At 36.4% G+C, this 12,975-nt stretch overlaps 1 protein-coding gene across 16 annotated transcripts in view; it reads right to left on the reverse strand.

Moving 5' to 3' along the window:
* Positions 1 to 418: 418 nt before the first annotated feature.
* Positions 419 to 12,975, reverse strand: part of BPTF (bromodomain PHD finger transcription factor) — a 124,998-nt gene continuing 112,441 nt past the window's right edge. For 14 of the 16 annotated variants that reach the window (XM_074319899.2, XM_074319898.2, XM_074319894.2 and 11 more), the window contains 4 exons: positions 12,387 to 12,579; positions 11,402 to 11,486; positions 6,583 to 6,769; positions 419 to 1,345 (listed from right to left, as the gene is read on the reverse strand). In XM_074319899.2, the coding sequence (XP_074176000.2) occupies positions 1,309 to 1,345; positions 6,583 to 6,769; positions 11,402 to 11,486; positions 12,387 to 12,579 (502 nt within the window). In that variant the 3' untranslated portion in view covers positions 419 to 1,308. Of the gene's footprint in view, positions 2,134 to 6,582; positions 6,770 to 11,401; positions 11,487 to 12,386; positions 12,580 to 12,975 lie in introns of all 16 variants that reach the window. The other 2 variants (XM_074319900.2, XM_074319895.2) reach the window with 2 other exon arrangements.

Raw genomic sequence — 12,975 nt, forward strand, 5'->3', positions numbered from 1 at the left:
TCCATCTTTTTTCCTACTGCTTACACCACTTTTCCTTAGTGGAAAAATACCCAAAACAACACAACCAACAAAAAATACAAAAAAAGATGATGTCATCTAAAAAAAATGCCCTTCATAAAACATAAATAGCTAACTGTTTATTTGCCTGGTAGCATATAATACACAGGTGAAGGCAATGTCTGTTTTGTCACATTACCATTTTTACTAGTACGATCAATTGATGCAACAGAACTAGCACCCCTGAAGATTTTTCTCTGACGTGATGACAATGGGCTGGGCATTGTAAACTGAAGGGCCACTAATATCCTGGACAGATCCAGGTCCCAATAGATTCTTCTGCCTTTTATTTACCTTGCAGCCCTCCCTTTCCCCTTAAAGGCTTACAGATAATCATTAGCGCACATTCAAAGACACCATCTGTGGGAGAAAAATGATCTCCATTTATTTTGTTTCATATACATCCATAGTTGAATTTTAATACAAAAAGAAAAAAATTAGAATCTGACAAATGTTTACAAACAAGATACTTTCAAATAGATTTTACTCATTTTAGCCTGGTGCAGAGTAAATGACAAATTGTACTGTTATATTCAAGGCAAGAGAGTCTGTAGTCCAGGACCACTTAGCCCAACCTTTATGCAAGCTTAATTTTTATCTATCATGAACAATGAACGCATTGTTGATTCCCAGTTGTGTGTGTGTGTGTGTGTGTGTGTATGTGTGCACATGTGTACATAGCAGCTCCTTTCATAGAAAGAAAAGACATCTAGAGGTCGTCTTGTACTTTTACCTACAGGAATCATGATAAGATACAGAATGGATTACATGTAACCGGGGCTGAGTTTTATAAGAAAAAATAATTAGCTGACAAATGAGGGCAGCAATAAAAAAGCGTCTTTTTTGCAACAATAAATAAATACAGTCAAAAGTTTTCTGTGAGACTCTAAACCAGCTTCTTCACTGAAGAGCAGACGTGGCATTTCCATGGAGTTACACTTGACCCCATATTATCTTTTTTTCTTGCTTCCTTTTTTCTTTTTTTTTCAATAAACAAAGTTTTCCCGCTTCTGCCACAACAATAAAACCATTTGATCTTGACAAGATAATGGTGTCGTTGACTTTGCTTTTCCCTTGTCCGTTGGACAAAATTGGTCAAGAATATAATTGGACTGTTATGACCAATAAAAACGAAGTTTAGGTCAAGTCTTGTCAGGATAACCTGACTAAAAACATCTGGCTCCTTAATTTAAAATAGTTCAGACAACCAGATTCTTGCTGTGTTTTATGTTTAGGTTAACACGCTGAACTTTAAGAAGCTGTAGACTGCAGTTTGTTGTTATGAGACCTACAGAATACAGAAAAAAGGGAACAATTAAGCACCCTTCATTTTCGAAAATATGATGTTCTTTATGTGGATGCCAAGGTCAGTCTGTCTGGGGGAAGCAGCCATGTTCTTTCATTGATCCTTGGTGAGCACATGTATGAGAACCAGAATTTTTTAACCTATAATATTAAAAATCTTCACTGTACACTAAACATGACAGCTAGTTCACTGAAAAGAAGCCAATATTAAAAATATATATGTGTTTAATAAAAATTACATTCTTAGCCAAGGGGACAAATAAAGACATTTACAGAAGCATTACCATTGTGGTAAAAGGGGTGTGTGTGTGTTGTGTGTGTGTAAGCGCGCATGCACAAGTGCACGCTTATTTACATTGATTTGAGGACTATGAAGAAAAATGTTAAAAGAAGAGAAATAGCAGTATTAAAATCACATTTTTCTATTAAAATCCAGAAAGTCTCCTTTCTAGTTTCACAGTTTTATTCACAATTTTCGTTAGTAAACCAAATTACTGTACAGTTACCAGGACTAAGTCGAAGGACTTTCTACGGCAATGGTGTATATACAGAATTTTAGGAGTTTACAATTTTTATATACATTGTTCAACATGGCTGCTAGAATAAATTGTTTATTACTATACATCTTTTTTTAACATTAAAAAATTATATTAACTAATCTGAACTTGGGGGGGGCAATTTTGAATTAGGTAATCACATGGTACAATAAAAGAGTGACCCCAACATCCAGTTTTGATTCCAGTTAAAAATTCAGACTAAAGATATCACAATCTGTAAGAAAAGAAAGAACATGGATGGTATAAATGATGAATTATAACAAAGTACAGTAATGAAAATAATTTGCAAATAATGCTGGAGATCATAAATTAAAAATGGAGAAAATATGGCCAAGGAAATACTGGAAATCCATAAATAAATCAAATTTCAATGATGGACTACACGTTTCATTCTGCCTTCAATCTGGAAATCAACAAAAATTCCCTAACACCTCTTCAATTTTATTTATTTAAGTAGAATTGAGCAAACTTCTCAACTGGCACCCATGTTCTGTAATGGGAACTATGTAAACTGGAACATAGGAAAAAGCTGCATGAGATAAGCCGGTGGCGAGCTCTCCAGCGGCCCCTCTGCTGTGCAGACCCAGCATCCAGGCCTCCTCCGCCCCTCCCCCAACTTTGGTTTGCACAGGCCCACAGGAGCTGTCCTCTCCTTGAACAGCAGCTGCCACTTCCACTCAGGGTTCTGCCTGCAAGCTTGGCAGCAGGGCGGGACTCAAACCCCCCAGCTTCCACCTCACAGTTACCAAAGACTAGAGCCTTTCCAATTGAAACAAAAAAAGCAATTAAAAAAATTTAATCAGAGGAGTAATTGCAGGAGGTATAAATCAGAAAGCATGGAGAGGCTAGTGAGTTGTGGTCCTCTGTCCTGTCTTAACCTGAGGTCCAGACTCTCTAGGATCAATTACTTTTTGACGTTTCAGTTCTTAGGTAGTTAGCTTTAATGTACTGGTGTTTCTTGTTTTATCAATTTTATAGTTTAAAAATCTGTTATGGCAAAACAGAGCTCATGCAACCAGTTCCCTTCTTGAGTCCAGGTTTTATTTTCCTATAATTTTAAATTAAATCTTTCTATGCTTTGTCTACAGGCTGATTCTATAAGTTGAAAAATCAATGTAGTATTTACATTATTATGACTATGTAAATACTTCTCCCTGTAGCACTCACTCCTTTGCTAAGAGGGCATTCTCAGCATTCCTACACAACCTTTTGTTTTTCATAGTTTCCAATTGCCTTTCATTTTTTTTCCCCTTACAGTCTTAAACAAATTATCTTTTTTCCCCCAGACACCTCCCTCAGAAGAGTGCTCCATTCTCCAATTTGGGCTGCTTGCTGCATAACATAGGCCTGCCCATGCAAATGTCACCTTGGGCCAGAGTAATTCCCACTGCTGTCCTGAATCTCGTTTCCTGGATCCAAGTTCTTGTTTTCTTGATTTGCTTATTTTGCTAATGTACATCTTAAAATAACTTGCTAAGAAAGGATGCATGGGAAGGAGGCCCTGAGTCCTTACGTGACTAAAAATGTATTTATTCTGCCTCTGTTTGATTGTTTGGCTGGACACAGACTTCTCGGCTGAAAAGTTTTCCTCAAACTTTTGGATTTATTTCTCCATAATCATCTCTACCATTCCATGTTGCTAGAGAAAAGTCTGATATTGTCTAATTCTCACTGGCGGTCTGTTTTATCCTCTTTGGAAGCTCTCAGAAGAGCTTCTTTCATCCTTGGCATCTGAAAATTTTACAGTGATGTATATGAGGGGTGGAGCTGCTTCCATTTGTCCAGCTGGCTTATTATGTTTGTTTGTCAATTGTCCTCATCATCCCACATACCCCTGGCCCCTCTGCCCTGTTTCCCTACGCCACAAAAAAGTAAGCTCCACAAAGAGCAGGAGCTTGATTTTACTCACTGCTATATGCAATATCTGACACACAGCAGGGTCTCCGCCATATGCTGAAGGAATTAATTTGTTTTTCTTGGATTTGAAGTCTTGTGACTCTCATCAGCTCAGGAAATTTTTCTTATATTAGTTTTTTGATAACTTCCTCTCCTCTGTCTTTCTATTCTTTCTGGAATTTCCATTAAGTGAATACTGAGTACTTTAAAACATTTTTTTTCATATTTTTCATCTCTTTGTCTTTCTGTTCCTTACACTGAGAGAGTTCCTTGATTTTAACTTTCACTGCTTGCAATCAGTTTAAATTTTTTCCAATCACTCCTTTTTCTCAGATTGCTCTTTATTCCTAATATCATGTTCACATTTTTTAGATGCAATTATCTTCTAACATTTCTCTCGGCCCGTGATTTAGAGGATTGTTTTGTTTTTTTAAAGTTCTCTATTTTCTCTGGAATCCATTTTTCTGCTCCACGTTGTTGGCTTTTCTTTCACACTGCAGGCTTTCCTTACATATCTGGCTGTCTGTTCACACTTAAGTAAGTTAACAGACTAGATAGGTGCCTGGAGAGCCCTGTGTGTGTGTGTGTGTGTGTGTGTGTAAGGCATACTGACTGGCAGGTTTTGCTTTTCATCATGATTTCTCAATCTCAGTACAGATTGACACTTTGGGGCTAGATCATTCTCTGTTGTAGGGGGCTATCCTATGCATAGTAGGAGGTTTAGTAGCATATCTGGTCTCTACCTACTAGATGCCAGTATCACTTCCTAGTTCCAAATGTGACAGAAAAAAAAGTTTCCAGGCATTGCTAAATATCCCTTGGGGGCAGTGCAGGGGGGGGAAAAGTTATCCCTGTTGAGAGCCACAAGTTTAGAATAAGGCAGCTGGGGACCTGGCCCTTCAGAGGTCAGGGGACTTTACTCTGGGTTCAATTTTTTTCTGTCTACTCTAGTTCTCTGCAGACAGTTTATTCCTTTTCTTTAGAGAACCCTGTCCTGTGTTCTTCCAGTTCTTCAGGCTTCCTATACAGGCCTGCACACAGGGGTTTGGGAAGGTGGCCAGCTCATATATACAGCTGGTCCCTAACTTATCATTCAACTTACGATTTTTCAACTTTACGATGGTGTGGAAGTGATATGCATTCAGTAGAAACAGGCTAGGCTAAGCTATGATGTTCAGTAGGTTGGGTGTATTAAATGCATTTTCAACTTAACAATATTTTCAATTTATAACGAATGGGTTTATCGGGACATAACCCCATCAAAAGTTGTGTAGCATCTATATAGATCTTCAGTTAATCCCTCCCTTTTCCTTTTCCTTTTCTCTTGCCTATTTTATTTCCAAATCTCCGTGTTGGAGGCTCTCTGGGGTTCTACTGAACAGGAAGCTGTCACCTCCGCTGAAGAGCCCTCGAGAGGGAGGCTGGGCCGTGGCTCGCCAGGCTTCATTAATCCATCCTCTTCCATCTGCTTACTGTATTCCAGAATTGGTTGAAATCTCATTAGCTAACTTGTACCATATTCTTTTCACTATTCTGAGCTTATCCCTTTATTATTATTTTCCTGATGATTCTAGCATATTGAGTAAGTCCTCTTCCATTTTAAGTTTTACAGCTAATGGGTTAACAGATAGGGGATTATAAAAATGGGAAAATTTTAGAGATTTTGTAAAGTTTTTTTGGTTCTTGGGTCTATAGCCTAACTGCCTCCATACCTGCTTTCCTTTCTTCCTTGCCTCCAGTTTTTGATTCTTTTGCTGAGAAGGTAATTGGATACTTCGGTTGGGCTTGTTCTTAACTCTTAGTTTACGTAAACTGACTCTAAAATGCAGTTCTTGATCTACCTTGCTACAGGAGGAGACAGACAAAACAGCCTATATATTTTCCTCTGAGGAAAATTACTAAGTAGAGCACTGGTTCTTACACTTTGGTATGCAGTTCCTTGGGAGTTCATTAGATAATATAGATGCCCAAGCCCAACCCAGCCAAGATCTACCCAATCTGAATATCTAAGGACATTCAAATTTGTGGGTTGGTGGATGGGGGGTGGTGTATAATGAATCTCAGGGGCTGCGGAGTGGTGGCCACTACCATAGGAATGGAAGACGGGCTTCTGTTGGAAGAAAGTCATGGGCTTGAGAAGGTGGGGGCTGAGGTTCAGAAACAGATGTCACAAAAGTCATAGTATCTGAATAGCACGCCAAGTTATTCAATGCTTTTACGTTACCACAGGTTTCAAAGAAAAGGTCTGTGGGCTTAAAGTCTAGATTTGCCCACAGAAAAAAATATCCAGAAAAATAAAACGATTTAAGATTTCAAAGACATAGCAAATATGAAATAAGGCAAAAATACTTAAATGCCCCCCTTATGGTCCTCCCCTCCCTCTACCCTACAGAACATTTTTATACTTCTGTAAACACAACGAGAGCACGTGATTTTACTTACTACTACCTCTGCATGTGCCCCATGGTATTTTAAGGTAGCACCTTGCATTCTGTAAACATTTGATAAATGCTCTTTGAATTTTAAAAAATGCCTTTAATTTTAAGCAAATCATAAAACTCAGCAATTTGTCATTATGAGTCTGTCCTCTTATCCTTGGCAGTATATCATTAGGCTAGTCTTGATTTTTCTTTTTTTTTCTTTCTTTTCTTAGGATTCTTGATTTGAAGCCTCAAATTTACAATAAACTGCATTGGTTGATTCCTCAGAACAGTGTAACAAGTTTGAGGAGCTGAATTAATTCAGAACAATGAACACATCTGCTCACCTGCTAGCTTTGAATCCTTTCAATTTCTGTACAAAGAATGATTCAAGAACTTCTGCACACTGGTAAAAAGGGGAGTCACTTGGATTGTAGTAACGACAGTTATCAAAAATTTTGGTCATATCTGCCACAAATTCCGTCAGCTTTTCATAATATCGTCTCTGTATTCTTTCTTCCATGGTGGCAAGGTCTTAAAAATACAAAATATAAAACATTTTCAAAGCTTTAAGGTTGTTCCAATGTGAATAGTGCCCATAGAGCTGAGTAATAAGAATATACATTTCCTGCCCAAGCGGTCCTAGAACCAAGCTGGCTCACCACTGAAAACTATTTAGCAATTCATGAAGAAAATAGGAGCACTTTTCCAATATTGTGTTTGATTTTGGGGATCTAATGTATGAATCTTGCCTACTGTTAAGATTTTTTTTTTTAACTTTTAGTTAACTACAGAGAATAGCTCTTTATTCAATTGGTTTGAAATAAAGGAAACCACACCAACATGATAATACATATCTAAGTATAATACATTTTCACACGCAAAAAATTAAGCATATTAGATGTACAAAGAAAAGAGGGATATCCAGAATCAAGAACAAAATCTCTGTGGTTTTGTAATACTTGTATCAGACTTTAAAAACATCATTTTGTTTTCTTTATTCATTTTTATTGTTGCCTTATATTAGTGACAAGTGATTCACCACTTACAGTGGTAATGATTAAAGGGTATATTTAAATCAATTTAAGGGGAAAATATTAGCTGATATGAATAAAAATATTAGTATGTAACAGTACAGGTAGCATGCAGAAAAAACAAAAATCAACAGAACAGGTAATATGCAAAAATGACACAGGTAACTGCTTTGGAATATACTGAGCTAAATCCACTTGAAATAACATTAGGTCCTAGGAGAAAGCTGTGTTTGAAGGAAAATGCCACATACAATTTCACATAAAAATTTGGGAAAGTAAAAGGCCAATGATCTCAAATCATTCTAGGATTGATTGATACATAACACAATTCTAAATTAAATCTCAAGGATTATTTTAGAATTTGAGAAAATGATTTTAAAGTTCAGTCAGAAAATAAAAGTTCAAGAATATCTAAGAAACACTTTAAAAATAAAAAGTAATGAGAGAAAAATTAATCTACCAGACATTAAAAAAATATTATAAAGTTGTGATAATGAAAAGTGTGGCATTGTGCAGGATGACACAAACATTAATGGAACCGAATTCAAAATAGGAACAGACCTAGTATTAAGCCTAAGAATTTCATATATGTTGAAGACGTCATTTCAAATAAGCAGAGGAAGGAAGAATGCATTAAAAAATTGGGCTGGGGCAACTGATTACATATCCAAAGAAAAAAATTTAATCTCACATTGTGAGCCAAAATAATTCTAGGTGGATTAAAATATTACAGCAAAAATTAAAACTATTAAAAGTACTAAGAGACATAACACTATGAATGTAATGAATCACTAAATTGTACATGTAAAAAAAGTTAAAATGGCAAATTTTATGTTATATATATTTTAACACAGGCACACTTCTTTGATAGTTTCAGTTTATACGTGTAGAAGAAAAACTGTAAACAAGAACAACTGCAAAAATGCACCTAGCCTGCTTACGTTCCAAGCACGCTTTGGGCACATCTAGTTTATCTGGGTTATAGAGGTTGTACAGGAAACAGTGAACGTTTAACACATCACACCAGGATATTATTGTTTCCATACTTCAATTCTGGGTACTTACGCCTGACTAGTTTTAATAAAGTATATGAGTAGTGCTTGGACATTTTATGATTCCAACTTAATTAGGTATCCCTTAAAAGAAAAAAAGTATTAGGAGAACATATAGGTGAGTACTTACAAACTTGGGTAGGGAAAAACATGAAAAGCATGACTCCAAAGGCAGAACTGATAATGATTCATACATGTGAATCCAAAAATGTTAAAAACTATCATATGCCCCCTTCAAAACGCTGCTATAAAACTTTTAAATGTCCTTACTATATAAACAGCCATTAAATAATTAACAATATGAATGTCACAAGAGAATCCACAAACAGGAAATTCACCTAGAAAATATTTAAACAATAAAGTAATCACTAGTTACTAAAATCATGCAAAGCCAAAGAACCTCTTTCTTTGGCCAAATTAGCAGAAATTGAAAATTTTAGTATCAACCTATTAACAATACCTCTAATGCAGAGTATAAGAGTGGCAGTAAATTTTACATTTTACTCTCTACACTTCTTTTTAGCTTTATTAAATTTATTGGGGGGGCATTGGTTAATAAAATTATATAGGCTTCAGGTGTGCAGGGTGTGCAGTTCTACAATACATCATCTGTATATTGTATTGTGTGTCCACCACCCAAAGTCCAATCTCCTTCCTTCACCACATATTTGACCCCCTTTACCCTTTTCTACCTCCGCTCACCTCCCTCTCCCTCTCTACCATTCTTTAACATCTGCATTTGTATACCAGATATATTATTTTGAAATAAATATTTACAATGAAAAAATTTCCCCTCACAAGAGTGATAATATTCAGTGTTTCCAAGTGTGCAGTTTGATAGTTTCAGTTTATATGGGTACAGATACACACTATTAGTGGAAACTGGTTCAATTTGTTGAAGTGCAATTTAAAAATATTTATGAAAAGCTTCAAAAGTACATATACCCTTTAACGCAAACATTCTAATTCTAGGAATTTTTCCTAAGAAAACAAACAAGCATAGGCAGATGCATGATCAAAGATATTCACATAAGTGTTGTTTATATAGTAGCAAAAACTGCACACAACTGAAGAATCCATTAATGGGGGGGTATGATTAAATAAATTACCTAAATTTCATGTAATTAAAAAACAATGTAAGTCTACACCACAGCTGATGTGAGAAAGGTACTGACAAGATTACAAAGTATATTATAAAACACGATAATTCATGTAACCTATTTCTGTTTTATAAAATACTCCAAAAGAAACTACTATTTTCAATTTAGTCTATATCTTTCCAGACATTTTCTATATATTTCCAAAGTTATTTATGTACCCTTAGAAAATATATAATTGTTTACTGCTTAAAACCTAGGTATTATTCTGTAACGTTCATTTTTCTTTCAGTATTATATTTATGGAGATCTAGACTATGTTTATGTACATTCATAAGATGATGTTTATCTGGGTGGTATTAAAAAAAAGAAAGTAAGATAGGAGAACAGCCTAGCTCTTCAAGAAAAGAATTTTGGTTAACTAATTTAAGGTATATTCAATTTACAGAGTATATGAAGCCAGTAAAATCACGTTACTGAAGATTAATGACACAGGAAGATGTGTGCCAGATGGATCATTCTATAGTCTCAATTTAAACACACACACACAAAAACATATCAAAATGTAATGGGATTCAGTGAGGAAAAGATGAAAGGGCATTTTATCTTTTCTTATTTTTTTCTTTATTGCCTAAATTTTCTATAATTAACTTGTGTTATTTTTAGAAGTAGAATGACCTATCTATCTATCCATCCATCCATCCCTCGTCCCCCCTCAGGTACTTTCTCAAAGCAGATTATACAAATCTGAAATAGGATTCAACTTCTATTTTCAACATCTAGAGAACAGAGGTAATGATTGCTTATTTATTTATTTATTTATTTTCTGAAAGATACTTTTAACTAAGCCCTCATTAATTTTTTCTACGTTTTCTTCTCTTTGAAAAGTTGTCATCAAACACAAATCCCTCCTATTAGAAAAATGTTGGGGGCGGCCAGTTGGCTCAGTGGTTAGAGCACAACGCTCATAAAACCAACATCACCAGTTCTATTCCCACATGGGCCAGTGAGCTGCGCCTTCCCCAACTAGACTGAAAACAACAGCTTGACATGGAGCTGATGGGTCCTGGAAAAAACACTGTTCCCCAGTATTCCCCAATAAAAATTTTTAAAAAATTGCGATATAGTTGACATTTAACATTGTATTAGGTTTAGGCATACAGTATGATTTGATATGTGTATATTCTGCAAAATGATCACCGCAATACATTTAGTTAACACTACCATCACACATAGTTACAATTTTTTTTTCTTGTGGGGAGAACTTTTAAGATCTACTCTCTTAGCAACTTTCAAATATACAATAAAACCCTTTGCATTTATAAAATGCTTAGCTGGCTTTTAGAACACTTCTTTCATCAGCTGCAGCTAATCCTTTGTCAGTTTTGGAAGCTTTTATAACTTTATAAATTTTTTTGCAGATAAACTTTTTAATAGAATCACTGTAGCTTTCCATTTTAATACAATCACTTGTAGCTGTAACTTATTATCCGCCCCCTTCTTTAGCCAGGAAATGAGGCTACATCTTTTGGATCTCTACTCTGGGTCCATCACACTTGCTCTCCTTCAGGAAAAGATAAGGAAGAGTTCACAGGAAAGGACAAGAGGCTCAGACAGACCCCGACCATTCACTGATGTTACTCATTCTGTTATACAGCTGTGTAATTCTCTGCTTATATATCATTTGACTTAGCTGCTCCTCTATTGGTGGCTATTTATTTCACTTCAAGTATTTTTGCAATTATAAACACTGCTGTGATGAACAATGAACTTGTGCCAATGTAAATCCTAGGAAATGACATTGTTAGGTCCAAGGTTATGCACATGTGCGTTGTAAATACATTCTCCTAGTTTATCCTACAAGTTACCATACCAATTTATGCTCCTACCAAATCTGCTTAACATATCCTCATGATATAATTTTATGGATGACTATTATCTGCAGACTCCTGAAAAAACTCCACATTCAACCCAAGTACTTACCCATTGGCTCCTTGATAACACCGTAATAATCTGGTGCATCATTGGGATCCACTGGCTCAAGGAAAGGCCAGGCCATCTTATGGGCCTGCCACAGGGAAAAAAAACAAAGCATCATTACTGTCAGGTGAAAACACCAATTCCATTTAAGTTTCCCATTGGAGCTACTACATCAAACAAACTTTAAACTCCAAAAATCAGTTTTAAACTGGATAGGTAAAATATTTATACTGAAGTGATTTTTGCTCTGGTCCCAAATTATCTCAGATGAGCGCACTATAATAACGGTTCTCAAAGGCTTGTCTGAAGATCGTGGCATGGGGGGAGGGAGGGTGGAGTACTAGCTCCCCCTGATGACCTGCCCATTAAGCCACGTTGGCACTGCAGGCACATCTGTAAAACTGGGGGTGGGATGGGTTCCAAGTGTGGAATGGTTACCACTACTGGCTAACGAGGTGGCAGAGATGTGATGTTAAAGAACACTCAACCACATATTGAGACTACTGATCTCCTTTCAGTGCTTTCAGTTGTGACTAGCACTACAACAGGAGAAAGTGTCAACCTAGCACTCGTATGTCTAGAACACATCTCTAACATTTGCTAATCTCGTACACCATCCCATCCCCTTTAAATTTTTAATAAGAGAGGGAAGGCTTTGGCTCAAAACCTTAGATAAGCATTTGTATCTCAGTAGAACTGAATTAAACTGTTTTTCAATCTGTGGTGTTGCGATCAAGTTTAGGTTAAGAGAAGTGAGTCATTTAAAGTACAAGTGTTAGGTAAACCACAGTGCGGCTAGTGTGTGGATCTGGTGAGCCTCATGACATTGGCATGTGGAGGACTGAAGTCTGCGGAGTACTTCGCTAGACTGGCTGGGAGTCAGTAAATAGCAGGTACTCCAAGATTGGCAAGTTCAGCCCTAGAAGTGTTTCCCAAGTCACACTGGCTGACTTCATCTTCAAACACTACACACAGAGTGGCTTCTCACCTGTAAAGAACGCAGCACCCTCTTCAGACCCTCATAGTCCTTCTCTGTCAGCGGCGTGAGCACTGTCATGGCATCCTCTGTCGACTGGCACTGTGGACAGACATACTCGTCAATGAGCTCTGCCTCACTCTGCAAGATGCCAACGCAGCGCCCATGGTACCAATTTTGACACCGATCACAGCCAATATAGAATCTGCAAGGTCCGAAATGGAAATGTGAGTTCAAAACAGATGGGATCACATTACTTATAACTTATTTTAAAAGTAATAAAACATGCACCTGAAAATATTCTAACCCTGGGATATAAAACATTTAGTATTATAATTGTTTTAATACTTTTAAAGATTGACGTTCCTATGTGTTAATTTAGTATTTCTGATGTTAAGAACAGGCATTAATAGTTTATTAAGAACACTATAATATTAGAGAACCAATACAAAAAAAGTAAAACATTTTAATTGACTTTAAAGCTCAAAACAAAATAAAGCCCAAAATCTTTCAACAAGTACCATATCAAATGGGAAGCTGATATTAACCACCCAACTGGGAGTTCAAAAGCCTATAAGCTAATAACAGTCTCAGAGCTTGT

The sequence above is a fragment of the Rhinolophus sinicus genome, chromosome 12, assembly GCF_057876585.1.
Source record: "Rhinolophus sinicus isolate RSI-liver-muscle chromosome 12, RSI-T2T, whole genome shotgun sequence".
In the NCBI taxonomy this organism is placed as follows: Eukaryota; Metazoa; Chordata; class Mammalia; order Chiroptera; family Rhinolophidae; genus Rhinolophus; species Rhinolophus sinicus.